Here is a 14,443-nt window from a genome sequence, read left to right on the forward strand (position 1 = left end):
CCCTGCTTGCTCCTCTTTACAGAATCATCTCGGCTTTTCCTGGCCATTTATTTTTCTACATGAGCTCTAGAAACAGTTTTTCAAGTTCTGTAAGAAAAAATCTTGTGGGGGTTTGGATGAGACTTGTTACTAATTAATTTATAAGTTAATTTGGGGAGTATTTGCTGCTTTTAAAAATTGAGTCTTCCCAAATACAAACAAGATACTCCAAACAAAATCTTCCCCACGAGTTAGAAAACAGAAAGGAGTGGATGAAAAGTATGCATTTACCTCCACTTCCTAGCTATAGAGTGTTGTTGTTGGTTGGCTGGTGGTTGTGCGTTTTTTGGCTTTGAAGGTTTTTTAGGCCTGAACCTACAAGGTCAAAGAGAATAGGAAAAAAGATAACAACAACAGAGTGTAGGAATCTGGAAAGCATCTGCGTGAGAAGTCACTGACTTGGCAGACCCAAGAGACCTGAATTCCCCATAGACAGAGCTCTGGGGAAAGCCAGGGAGCAGCTCAGCTTCTTACGTGGCAAAACAGCCAAAGAACCAGGGATTGGGCACAAAACATGTGTCTGGAAATGGGGGTAAGGAAGAACAGCAGGACTATTTGAAAACCTGTAGGAAGTAGTTAGACCCTCAAATCCTCTCCCTCACCCCAGTGGAATCGTTGAGGCTTATTTTTTGGAGAGAGAAAAAAACAGAGGATCTCTGGACAGGAAGGGACCAGCCACATAAAAGGCAGAAGCTACCACACTGAAAATGAAGGATCAAGTGGACATAGTATATATGCATTTAGGAGCCTCTTGCCCCAGAACACTGGCAGCCACTCCAATATCCTCCAAGCACATTAGAAATGTCTACCCCACAGAATCTCAGCAGACTAAGGGGAAAGATCCAAAGACACTAAACAAGGAAATGATCAAGCCAGACTCCCCCTATATGAAATCTAGAGCCAGGCAGTCCCACACAATTATACAGAGCTTCCCATCAGAGTTTCCCCACTATTAAATAAAGCATATAGACAAGGATCATCAGCCATATGAAGAAAGCCTCTACTAGGAAAGACAAGCCACCTCTGTCATGCCGCCTAAGTTCAACCCCAACGAGATCAAAGTCATGTGCTTGAGGTGCACCGGTGGTGGTCAGGTGCCACATCTGCCCTGGCCCCAAAGATCTGTCTCCCAAAAAGGTTGGTGATGACATCGCCAAGGCAACTGGTGATTGGAAGGGTCTAAGTATTACAGTGAAACTGACCATTCAGAACAGACAGGCCCAGATTGAAGTGGTACCTTCTGCCTCTGCCCTGATTATCAAAGCTCTCAAGGAACCACCAAGAGACAGAAAGAAGCAGAAAAAGGTTAAGCACAGGGGAAATATCACTTTTGATGAGATTGTCAATATTGCCCAACAGATGCAACACTGATCTTTAGCCAGAGAACTCTCTGGAACCATTAAAGAAATCCTGGGGACTGCCCAGTCCGTGGGCTGTAATGTTGATGGCCGCCACCTTCATGACATCATAGATGACATCAACAGTGGTGCAGTGGAATGCCCAGCTAGCTAACTACAAAGGAAAATATTTCAATAAAGGATCATTTGACAAGGAAAAAAAAAAAAAGTAACTTAAAGAAAGCACAATAGGCAGGGAGATTAAATCTTTTCTAAAAAATTCTATCATTCATATCCTCAGAGAGATAAGAGAAGGTACTACATCTATGCAATAAGAATACAGAGTTATGAAATGTAATCATTAGAACCCAAAAAGTACAAATTCAAATTACTATAACAGAGATGAGAAACTCAATAGAAACACTGAAAGAAAAAGTTATCTTCCCCCAAAAGACTAAAAAAACACAACACAGGGGCACCTGGGTGCCTCAGTCGTTAAGCGTCTGCCTTCAGCTCAGGTCATGATCCCAGGGTCCTGGAATCAAGTCCCGCATCAGGCTCCCTGCTCAGTGGGTTGCCTGCTTCTCCCTCTCCCACTCCCCCTGCTTGTTTTTGCTCTCTCACTGTGTCTCTCTCTGTCAAATAAATAAAATCTTTAAAATAAAAAAAACACAACACAAAGAAATAGAAAATAAGAAATAAGAATTTTAAAAGGTATTAGAATCTTAAATAATTTAGAATTTTAGAAAGCTCAACAAAAAGAGAGAACAGTGAAAAAGAAAGAGAAAAAATGATCAAAGAAAAATCAATGCAAACTACCTGGGAATGATCACCATGAATGTTCTGACCACAGGGCTGGTTAAATGTCCGGAACAATGGATGAAAATAGAACCACACAAAAGCACCTTATTGTAGAATTTCAGAACACCTGGGACAAAGAGAATATCTTCAAAGCTTTTAGAGAGAGAAATAATAGGCTATTTTCAGAGATTAGAATGTCATCAGACTTATGAATAGCAGCACAAAAAGCAAAAAGACCATGGAAAAATATCTCTGAAAAGGAAAAGTTATTTCAAACATGATTTCAAACTACCCATAAAGTCTGACTGAAATTATAATCAAATGTAACAAGCTCACAAATAAATCTACCTCCCATGTACCCTTTCTCAGGAAGCTACCAGAAGATGTTCTCCATCAAAGGGAGTAAACCAAGAAAGAGAAAGAATCCAGGAAACAAAGACTCCAGTGTAAGAGGGGCAAAGAGAATGAAAGTGAAAGAAGATGAGATAAGAGTGAAAGAAGATCCTAGGTTGACAGCTGAGCAGCAGGCTAGAGAGCAACCAGTCCAGACTAGAGCAGGTAGGGGGTTCCAGAAAAGAGGACTTCAAAAATCAAAATAAATAAAATACCTGTTGTTATTGAATTTCCTAGTAGGAGATTTGGACAACTCATGGAGAGTTTGGGGATGAATCAGTGGTAAGTACACAGAAAATTATGCAAATGAAAAGCTAAACAAACTACAACTCCAGGGAAAACGAAAAGCTGTACAAGCAAGGAAATGTAATCAAAACATACATATGACTCAGCTGTGAAAAAAGCATTTATCCAGTTGTAAAAAGGCAAATAGTAACAATTAAGCTAACTAAAATAACTATCCTGGGAGGATGGAAAGGGTGCATGGTAAAGAGAGGGCCAGATAGAAGGGAGCCAAATCCTCTTCCCTGGTGGAAGGTCAACAGGTAATGCCTAGAACTGAAAAATCACGATGAGCTTGGTTAGCATGGTTTTTTTGAGAAATAGAGTAAATACTAAAAGAAACAGCTAAAGGAGTTGGAAATGGTTTCTCTAAGGAGTGGGAAGGAAAGTCTCTTAGAAACATTTGACTGTTTAAACTATGAGTATTTAAGGGGCGCCTGGGTGGCTCAGTCGTTAAGCGTCTGCCTTCGGCTCAGGTCATGATCCCAGGGTCCTGGGATCAAGCCCCACATCGGGCTCTCTGCTCCGCGGGAAGCCTGCTTCTCCCTCTCCCACTCCCCCTGCTTGTGTTCCCTCTCTGGCTGTGTCTCTCTCTGTCAAATAAATAAAATCTTTAAAAAAAATAAAAAATAAAAATAAACTATGAGTATTTATAACTTTGAAGAAAAAAATAAAAGCTAAAATAAAAATAAAAAGATAGACAAAGCAGTCTTCTCTGGTGGAAATGGTGGAGAGAACAGACTCCCCCTTCCCCCATTCAGCCTAATCCTTGATACTCCTTCCTCGGGGGCACCCCAAGGTATTGCCTAGGCGGGTTCCACCAGACACTATTTAAAAACCAAGGGCTAACAGCTGAAAAGTGGAATCTCAGGCCCTGGGACAAGTGGTGAGGGAGTGATTCTGAACCCCACCAACTTTCCCTGATATCATGGAAGTTTCAAAGGGTTGAGAGCGGATATGAATTAAGGTACAGCATGTGAAACAGTGAATCCTTGCCTATGAGCACTGAGAGATGCCTTATCCAGTCTGAATAGATAGTTCCCCTACAGGACAGGTTGGCCTGAGGATGTTTTCTGGCCTTGAGTGAACTTTGCCCAGCGGAAGAAGCGAGAATTGTTGGAGAGTCATTGTTTGTAGAACAACTCTCAACCAATGAGAGGTTAGAGTTGGTGGATTCATACCCCAGCTCCCCGACCCCTGTGTAGCAGCTCCTCGTGGTATTCCAGCCAGGTCCTCAGAGGACCCCCAGGTGCTCAGAGTGGCTGCTTGCTCTTGCACCTTGTGTGGATGGGCTGCCTCCCCTTCCTTGTGTCACTTTCCCTCCCTCATCCCTGCTTCCTGGGATCACTTCTCAGATACACTGCTTACACGTATTCCCGAGACTCAGGGTCTGTGTTTAGGGGAACTGAAACGAAGACAATTATCTCACCCCCTCCCTCCACCGATGAGGAGAAATGACCCAGGGAAGGAAAAGAACGTGTCTGATTTTACACAGCAAGTTACTTGCGGAGTCTGACATCACAGAAAGAGCATCAGGCTGTGAGTCACTTGTTGTAGATCTTGGCCTTAGCTACGTGGCCTAGGGCAAGTTCCTGCCCCTCTCTGAGCCTGGTTTCCCCAAGTGTCAGCCTCGGCCTGTAGCCCCACTGACTAGAGGGGCTTTCTCCTTACCTCAGAAAGCCCCTCTTTCTGCAACGCTGCCTCTTACATACAAATGCTCAAAGCGCCCTAGTCTGAAGTCAAGAAAATGCACACACACAGTGACAAGGAAGCCACAGCCCTGGATGGTAGCTAATTCTCTAATTTCCTTGAGGGTTGCTGAAATTCCTGGGATGCTAGATCGGTGGCATACGAAATGCCCCACCATTTCCCAACCACATAATGACCCCCCCCCCCCTTCCTTTTGCCTCGGTCAGCAAATTTGCTGGCCGGCACACCCCTGCAAACGGGGTCACTGTGATCGAGAGAGGGAGAGAGAAAGGGAGCAAGATAGAGAGAGGAGGGAAATAACATTAAAGACCAAATCAGTTTTTAAACATTACAACCTGATCCTGGCTTCCCCTGGGGCCCAGCCCCCTCAAGGAGAGCATCAGGGGCTGGGAGCTGGGGGTAGGGTGGGAGGCAGGGGGGTGGGGGGGGAGAAAAAGCTTCTGGAATTCCAACTCCACTTCTTCCGACTCTGCAAGCACAGAAGGGTCCCTTCTCCTCTGGGCCTCAGTTTCCTTCTCAGTACAATGGGAGTACCCCCCCCCCACACACACACCCCACTTGTTGGAGGAGTAACCAAGGGCCCGGGTGTCCAGAGGCAAGGGCCCGGGGTCGGAGAGCCTGGTCACGAACCCTGACCTTACCATTTCATATCCAGGTTATTTGGAGCAAGTTCATCAGTTTCTCTGAGCTTCTTCTGCTCAGCTGTAAAATGAGACTAAATCATGGTGAAATGGGCTGTTGGGGTTCAAATCCTGGTTCCACTCCTCTGAGCTGAACCTGAACAAGTCAGTGAACCCCTCTGAGTCTCAAGATCCTTATCTGTTCAATGGTCAGATTACTGTAAATTAAGTGAATTAATTTACAGAAGCTTCTTGGAAGAATGCCTGGCACATGGTAAGCGCTAGTTTCTGATTATTGTTACAGTTGCTATTACCAGGTTTGTGGGGAGAATGTGTGAGAGTGAACAGGGGACAGGGGGCACAGGACCAGCCCAGACAAGCTCACTGAATGGGAAGCTGGTGCCCAACCTGTGGCCCTCCGAGGCCCCCCCTCGGCCAGCCCTGTGGATGGGGGCACCCTTCCTGCCACCCTCCCACCCCACCCGTTGAGGAGTGCCCGCCTCCCGCCCCTTTGTGGTCACACAAAGCTGTCCCTCAGCAGGTCTAGGCCCCTGGCAGAGCTCTTTGATGCTAAAAATAGATTATTCCACTGAAAGACTCAGAAAAAAGATGGTTTTATGAGCCAAAAGGGGCTGCAGTTTGGGGTTTTCTTTCTTCCTTTGAGGGGCCCGGGATGCTGGGGGGGACAGCATCTTATGGGCAAGATTTTCCAGGCCTCAGAGGAACACGAGAGGCCACTGGGCTGACCAGCATCTCAGGGAGGATGTGCTGTGGCCGGAGTGATCTCCCCAGCACGCCCCGTCCTGCAGCCTGGGACCCAGGCTCAGGCAGCCCTCTGCTGGGGACAGCCCCTGGCAGCCAGGAGAGTCAGGGCCTCTCCCAGCGGGGCCTTGGCGGGACTGGGTGGTGGGAATCTGCTGGGGGCCCCAAGAACCGGGGGAAGGTTGTGAATCAGCCACATGCCCCCTCCTGCTGCCAACTCTGCCCTCCTCCTCTCCCCACCCCACCCCCACCCCGGTGGCTGCCCAGGGCTCTCAGGTCCTTAGCAGCTTACCTTGCCAAGTGCCTGCCACATGCCCTTCCCAGGGGTCCCCCCTCACCTGCACACCCTGGGAAAGAGGGGCTTTGGTGAGGACGGTGAGGTGCTGATGAGACCAACTGACATCACACGTGATGACTGGGAATCCCAAAGCTGGGATCTGAACCTGGTTCTTCTGACACCAAGTCCCCAGCACCTGGACCTCCCCAGAGAGGACTTGAAGGAGAGAAGGGGGGTCAAGGGTTACAGGGGACATGGCAGCAGCACGCGTACAGTTGAATCCCCTTCTCACCCTGCAACCGTGTGATGCCCTTCCTTCGGCGAGCCTCAGTGTCCCCGGCTGTGAAACAGGGAGAACCATCTCTGCCTGGTTGGCTTTGTGCAGAGGTGGTAGTGGGATGGGGGATGGGGGAACGGCGGAGATCCTTTAGTTGAGGCCAGGGGACACTCTCCCCAGAGAGTGGGGGAACAGCCCCTTCTGGGGTGGAATTCAGCCGGCTTTCTCCACCCCCACCCCAGGTGGCCAACCCGTCTGCGGGGTTCCAGTGCTCCTGAACCCGGTAGCGTCTGCCTTTGTAACACAGGACTTATGACCGAACTGTATCCGGACCCAAAGGTGCACTCATGGTGGAATTTCAGGCAGGAGGCAAAGCTTTGAGTAGAGCTGCTGGGGTCCTTGGTGAGGCAAATGCTGTGGCTAAAGACAGTCATAAAGTCCTCGGTGCCACTGAACCTATGGGACCGCCCAGCTGCCCAGGCGTGGCCGTGAGGGGTGCAGCGGAGGGGGGCCCGGGAGAAGGGGGCTGATGCAGGAAGGGGGAGGAGGACAGGGGAAGGGTTTGGTTCTGCAGGGGGCACCATGAGCAGTCTTTTGAAACGAACAACAGGAAAGAGAGAGGCTGAGGGTGGGGAGGGGAGAAGGAGCCCAGAAAGCGGGCGGAGGGCAGGGTGAGGTTGAATCCTGCTTCCTCCACCTGCGAAGTGGGTGACCGTGGGCAGGTCTCTTCACCTCTCTGACTGCCCCCTGGAAACTGGGCACGGTTGGCTGGTCTGAGAGGCCACCATTGGAGACACCGTGCATAAAGCTCTCGGCACGTGCATCCTGAGTGGTAGGTTCTTAGCTACTGATCCTTTGGCTTGGCCTGGGTATCCTGGCCCCTGGGTGGGCTGCGTGGCCTGCAGACCTCATCTTCTACCCTGAACATGGGCCTATGCTAGAGCAGGGTGTAGACCTGGCTGAGGTTGGAGGGAGTTGGGGGAGGAGGGTGGGGGAAGCTTACCTTGATGTCTCTGTGCGGGAGGCCTGAAGGTGGAGGGCCCTGGGCAGCCTGCAGCAGGTATCACACTCCAGCACCTTCCCTGAGCCCAGCACTGTGATTTGCTGGTGGAAAACCAGAATTTGAACTCTAAGGCCAGTGCTTGCCTCAGTTCCGCTGCCCATTTCATCCAAGCTGACTGCTAGAGGCTAGAACTTGGGGGTAATCCCTGGGATTGGTTTTTTCCTCATCAGAAAATCAAAGAGAGCCACCCCTATCCTGCAGGATATTGGGAAGGCCCCGTGGGTGCAGGGGCATGCCATCTTTCTAAAGTTCCTAGACGGCCCGCAGCCAGTGCTCCTGATTGGTGACATCACTCCCCAGTCACTGTAGCCCAAGGTTATAGTGAAAGTTTCAGCTCTGCACACAGGTTCAGAAAACAGATTTCATCACCGTTCATAGTAGGTACTTTCTTAACTAATTTCCATGTAACCAGCTCATGCAGTTCACTGGCATTTCTGCTGTTATATGCCAATCGATCCCCTTGGCTCGCAGATCCCTTGCTGGAATCCACACCTTCTGCTCCCACCAACCCACTGAGCTGTCGACTTGCCAAACATCGGTTGGGTTTGTTCTCAAAACCATTTATGCCAGTTGGGTTTTCGTGGTTACAAAATGTCATTGGATATTATGCCAGTCTGGGGCCATTTTGCCCTCAGATCCATTCTACCCCCTCCCCCCATTAGGCTCTATAATGCAGGGCTCTGATTCCATTAAGTCAGCTGGTTCCGGCTCCACTCCACCAATAGGAGGCACTGGGAGGAGGTTAAAGGATGGGAGGAAGAGAGAGCCCCTTTGATATTTGTCTAGGGGGCATTGCCATCGTGGCTGAGTCTCCTCTGTGGCTCCAGCAAATTCGACTCTCGTACCACGCTCTGCTTCTGCAGGTGGGGGAGGATGTGCTGGGAACACCGCCTCTTCCTGCATCTCTCTTGCCAAAGGGTGGTAGTGGCTTCCTGCTGCGGCCGATCTCGGGGCTCCTCACCACCACGGTTTGGCTTCTCAGCTCTTCCATCACCCGTGTTGCCAATAACCCCCCAATTAACTTTCCTCTGTTTCCAATACTCAAAGCAGCTTCTGTTTTCCTGATTGGACCCTCACTGATAGCAAGGCAATGTTATCAATGATACGATGCAAAACAGGAGTGACTCTTTCTAGGAAACTAGGTTGAACACCTTGGAAAGACTTGGCGAAGGCAAGTTGCTGAAAATAAATTGAATTTGGTAGGGGTGGGACATGGTAAAAGATTGGGGGAAATAGTAAAATTTAGGTGCTACTGGATGCGGATTTCTTCGTAGGCGTCTTGACACTCACATTCCACTTCAAAGAAGTCCAAACTGCAAATTGTAGGAGGTGCCTTCTGGGCTGGCTTAAGCCTGAAGACTAAGATGAAGACCATTTAATGCACATTTATAGGATTAAAGTTAAAATAAAGGGTTTATGGCACATAAATCCTATTTTTTAATGATTCCCTTCCTCCACCAGATTTCTAGATTAACCTGATCTGATCGGTTCAGAGGCCTCGGATGTTTTTTTCAGTGGAGAGCAAGAGGAAACAAGGCCGCCTGCTGCATGCTGGGAGAGTGCACAGTTGGAGCTGAAGGAAGGGAATTTCAGGAACTGGGCAGCTCCTATGTGCCAGGTGCACTCCCAATATTTTCTCATTTAATCCTTTTTGCAATGGTGAGAAGCGGGTGCTGCAATTGGCCCCACCTTACAGGCGAGGAAGCAGGCTCAGAAAAATAGCCTCCGGCCCACAGTCTCACAGCTTCAGGAATATTCCAAAGGCAAGCCTCAGGAATGTTCTTTCTGCTTCCCCAGCAGCCTCCAGGGGTTCATTCAGGCTGGCATTCAGGCTTCCAAGGGGGCATGTGGAGATGATAAGCCTCTTTAGGGATGGACCAAACCAGGCACCCAGGAACACAGTAAACCACCCGCTGTGCAGATGCGCCCCTGGGCCCAACACAGCCTCCCGCACCTCCTCCTGTTCCTGGGCCTAGCCTCAGCTTCCCGGGGAAGGGGAAATCCCTCAGGGTGACCAAGTTACAGATTGCTATGGGGGGACCCACTTTTACACATGGAAAAAACAGCGAAGCGTGGTAGGGTGGGCTGCTCGAAACTGGAGGTGGCGTTGGTAGATCGGAAACAACTCCTGGGCTGGGAAGCAGGGGACCAGGGTTCCACTGACTCACTGGGTGAGCTTGGGGGAGTCTCTGCCCCTCGGGGGACCTCAGTTTCCACTTCTGTTAAAGAGGGTCTTTCCTGCCGTGTCTGTCTCTGATCTGTTTCACAATGTGGCGGACTCCAAAATGTTCCAAATGTAACCAGGAGGCCAGGGCCCCTTGGCAGGCTCCATGCTCCACTGACTCAAACAGCCCTGCCCAGGCCGGGCCGGCTGCTTGGTTCACAGTGGGGGCCGTCAGTCCTCCTATGTGACCGACGCTTCTCTACCTGCCTACTCATAACAGACCCCAGACTGCGTCACGGAGACTCTGGCAAGGAAACAATGTCTATGGTGCCCTCACCCGGGTGCCTCTCCCTGCGAGAAATGTGTTATCCCCATTTGACAGGGAAGGAAACTGAGGTCCAGAGAGGGGAAATGACTTGCCCCAGGTCTTGCAGCTGGGATTCAGCAGAGCTGAGAGTGGAATTCAAATCTGACTCCAGAACCCTGTGGCTTTTACCATAAACCTGCTTCCTCCCCGGACAAATGACAACCCACACCGCTACCACACCCACCCGCCGTTGAGGAACCAAAGACTGAGCCTGCACGGGGTTCCCAAGGAGGCCCAGGCAGCGAGTTTCCAAGGGCGTACTGCTCCCTGGTGACCAGTGTGGCTGTGGGCGGGAACCAGGCTCTCTGGGGCCCTGGACCAGCCCCTCCTCCTCCTGGATGCCCCTCCTGCTCCCTGTTGGCCTTCAGAGACCACCATGAGTGTGAGGATGGTTTCCGGGGCCTGGCTCCAAGCTCAGGCTCCCTGGGAGAGGCCAGGGGGCAGTGCCCAGGCGGCAGAGGGCTTCCTGAAGTCTCAGGACTGAGCCCAGAGGGCACTGCAAGGTGCTGTGGGATTACGGCTGAGGCCAGGCTAGTAAATCAGAGGCTGGTGTTCTAATCCCGCTCACAATACTCTGTGGCCTTGCACAAGCTGACTTCAACATCCTGGGCCTCAGTGTCTGACCTATGAAATGGGCAAGTAGAGCTTGCAAGGGAAACCGTGAAAGCCACCACACTCCACCTCCCACCCCGGCCCCCACCTGACCGGGCTTCTGGGGACAGAGTGTAGGACTGAATCATTTCCCATGTCTTTTCTACTTCAGAGTCCCTCTGAGCCTTGAACCTTCTGGGACATGAAGGATTCCAAAAGTGTCCTGATAAAGGGTAATGGCAGGGGTGTGTTTGTTGGGATGGGGGTGGGGGCGGGTGGGGACGGCCATGGAGGCAAGGAAGCCCAGACACACTTGGCTAAAATGGAGAACCCCAAGGAGATGAAAGTGGGCAAAATGAACAAAGGGCCTTGAATGCCAAGCTCAGGGCTCAGAACCCAAGCTCCGCAGAGGGCTCCTTGGCACGGACGGCCCTGCTGCTGGCTTTCACCAGGGAGGCCTCAGTGGGCAGGATGCACTGGGGTGATGCCACTTCATGTGTTTCCCTTTGTACTTAATCCCAGCTGCCGTAAAATCCCCCTGAAGTGCCACACATGTGGACGCTTCTCCCTGGCAACAGCGGTGGTGGACCATGGCAGGGTGTCAGCCGCAGCCCCGGGGCGGGGGGCATGGAGGGGAGCCCTACCACCCGCTGGTGGGTCTGGTGAGGGCCCTCGGGGCTCCCAGCCCGCCCAGGCCAACACTGGCCTTAATTAAAAATGAGTCTCCTTACAGGATCCAAACCACCGCCCAACCACCCCCTCCAACTGCTTTCAGTTCTGCTCCCGGGCCGCGTGCTGAGGCCAGCCCCACAAATAAAAACCATCACTTTTTTTCCCCCCTCTCTTTCTCTCTCTCTCTCTCTCTTTTTTCTTTTTTCCAAAAAGGAGAGAAGCAGCCACAAAATCTTCTAAGAGGCTGTGACATCACGGCCCAGGTGACCCCAGCCCAGCCAATGGGCCAAGGCCGCGAGCTGGCTTCTCGCATCCTGTGAGCTGAGGTTGGGTTGACACTGTGAAGGCCGGTCCCTCAACCACAGAACCACAAGGCCAGGCCCTCGGCCGCCTTCAGGGCCCTGCGCCGGCGCTGGTTGGCTCCTGATCCTCCCCACCCCCGGGCCGCCCTCGCACCCAGTGGAGCCCGGGCTCTGTCGGGGGTGAGCCTCATTCATTCATTCCCTGTGGCGCTGATGTTGGGCCTGGCTCTGCTCTCGCTGCCCTGTGAGCTCCTCCGCCCTGGCCCCTTCCCGCCATCTAATGATACACTCTGCATACGCTTCTGTTGAAAATTTGTGGCTAGACATTCCTGTGGGACTGGGAATCCAAATTCTTGGGTACAAACAGAAACTTACTTTCCTTGGGGATTTTTTTTTCTCTCTCTCGCTCACACACGCACTCTCGCGTTCTTTCCTTTTTTTCTTTTTCGTAGCAATAGGGGGAAAAAAAAGAGACAAAACAAAAAAAAAAACAAACAAAAAGCGACACTACCACCCCCCTTTTATTTTCAAAAGTAGCTAGGAAAAAATAAAACGACAGCCAACCAAGTCAATCCCAAGCCAACCCTCTGAAGGTCTGATTTCTCGCCTTCCTCAGAGAGGGGCATGGCCATGGCATCGAACAGCATCTTCGATTCCTTCCCGACCTACTCGCCAACCTTCATCCGCGGTGAGTAACGACTGCCCAGGGCCCTGGGCTGATCCTTTTGGGTGGGGAGCTGTGGCCAGGCCCCGGACGGTGTCCCTCCACCGACCACCCTGGCTGCCTTCAAGTGCATGGCCTGCCTCCCTAAATCCGCTGAGTCCTGAAAGTCTGAGGTGGGAAGAGGGGTTGGTGGCCTCCGTGGTCTCCTGGAGTGGACTTTTGTGGGACTTTTATCCTCAGTTGGTGGGGACAGTAAGTGGTGGGGGAAATGGATGCCACAAGACCTCAGCGGCCGACCTCGAAGGGTCCTGGGATGGAGAGGACATGGAGGGTATCCTTGTGACCTGAGGCTTCCTGCCTCACTCCTGGTCCCTGCAGCCCCAGCCCCTGGCCCTCCACCCGAGCTCAGGCAGACACGGGCTCCGGGACACACTCAGGTCTCCCAGAGCCAGGCCAGCCTCTGTCAAGAGCCACGGATCTGGAGATCTTTCGGAGGACCGCTCCCAGAATTTCCAAGTCATCCTGGGCCGAGGGAAGCAGAGGGAGGAGAAGGAGCCTACAGGGTTTTGTGGAGAACTTGCAGAGCTCTGGGATGCACCAAAGCTGGCTGAGCGTTGGGGGAGCAGGCCTGGGGAAGGTTTACAGATTTGGCCACAGGGGAGAAGAAAGTGTTTCTGGGTGGCTTTTGCCTCTATTCGTGGCCTAGAACAACCCAGAGGTTTGCACTCCGTCCTTCAAAAAGGATAGGGTTCCTGGATCCCCCACTTGGAACCTCTGATGGAGGCTGGAACTCAGGGGGAGACTTCCTGCCTCTGCCTGGTTCTTAGGGCTGATGAGCCCTGGCCTCAGACAGCCCCCTGCTGCCTTCCTCTCCCTCGCCCCCCGGCAGGAGTCCAGATGGGGCTGTGCCACCTGAGCCTGGGGTCCAGAGGCCCTGAGCTGGAGTCCCAGGTCGGTGGCTACCTTGCCCAGTGGCCTTAGGCAAGTAACGTAACCTCTCTGTGCCCCAAACGGAGACCCCTCTGGCCGTGACATTCTGATCGTCTGAGGCTGGGCATGGGCTGTGTATGAGGGCAATGCCTCGGGGCTGTACACGGAGACAGGTTCTCCTCTAGAATAGAGGGGCTGAACGGGATCTAAAACTCCAAGGGCTGGCGGGGGCGGGGGGGCAGGTGTTGGTGTTGCCTTTCCTCAGCCGAGGTGGTCAGCTGACATACAGAAGTTGGTCTGACTGTCTGCCTTTCTGTCCACTGGCCTGTCCTACTGCTGGCTAACAGAGTGACTCAGAGCCCAGTCCTTGGGCGGCCAGCTCTGGGCAGGGACCAAAGTGCATTTGGGTGCTTATTGTTTAAAGGTTTCTGCAAGGGCTTATCTGAGGTGGGAGCCCTTCCTCCTGTCTGGAGAGAAGCTGAGGCAGGTTACACAGCTGCAGATGGGGACTTGGGGGGTGGGGGGCTGCCGTCCCAAGGCGGATGCATTCCCGCCAAACCTGGTTGTGGCTGGTGACAAGCAACAGCCTCAGGTCTGGGAGCTGACAGCCGTGGCTCCTTCCTTCAAGCTGCTCCTATTATAACGCTATTCCCTTTGTAGTCCCCAGAGCTAATTAAAGGCAGTCTGTGGCAAGAAAATAAGAGTTTATAAAAACCATTTGCTGGGTCTTTGTAATCTGTGTTTCTCCCTCCATGAGCAAGATGGAGAAATGTACCGTTTAAAACAAAGGCATCTTGGGAGACAAGACTAAGGAGCTGCCACCTAAGATGGGTTCCTGAGGCCATGGAGCCCCAGAGATGGTAGAGAGAAGCACAGAGGCTGAGCGAGAGGAGGGCTGGTGGCTTTGGGCTCAATATGCGCCCAGAGACAGGAGGCTGCTGGGCACAGCAGGCTGATTCCTGGTGGACAGGGACACAGATGTGCTTTGTAAGCCGGGGGCCGTGGGGACGGCTCCAGGTCTGGGGTCTGAGGCGTCTGTCGACACTGGCTGGCCCCTTCTCTCCTGCCCAACTCCATTCCCTATGTTCTGCTTATAGCACACTTACTTGGGGGATGTGTCGCCCGAGATTCACAGGGCTGCCACTGCCGATTCTGTCCCCAGAGAGATCCAACCCCTGGGTGCTAAAATCCT

General features: G+C 51.9%; 1 protein-coding gene and 1 pseudogene across 1 annotated transcript in view; both read left to right on the forward strand.

Annotated features, from left to right (window-relative positions):
* The first annotated feature begins 1,067 nt into the window (after positions 1 to 1,067).
* Positions 1,068 to 1,551, forward strand: LOC116640766 (annotated as a pseudogene).
* A 10,736-nt stretch (positions 1,552 to 12,287) lies between these two features.
* Positions 12,288 to 14,443, forward strand: part of RUNX3 (RUNX family transcription factor 3) — a 59,708-nt gene continuing 57,552 nt past the window's right edge. The window contains exon 1 of the mRNA XM_032417997.1: positions 12,288 to 12,345. Within this exon, the coding sequence (XP_032273888.1) occupies positions 12,288 to 12,345 (58 nt within the window). The remainder of the gene's footprint in view (positions 12,346 to 14,443) is intronic.

The sequence above is a fragment of the Phoca vitulina genome, unplaced genomic scaffold (assembly GCF_004348235.1).
Source record: "Phoca vitulina isolate PV1807 unplaced genomic scaffold, GSC_HSeal_1.0 scaffold2, whole genome shotgun sequence".
NCBI classification, from domain to species: Eukaryota; Metazoa; Chordata; class Mammalia; order Carnivora; family Phocidae; genus Phoca; species Phoca vitulina.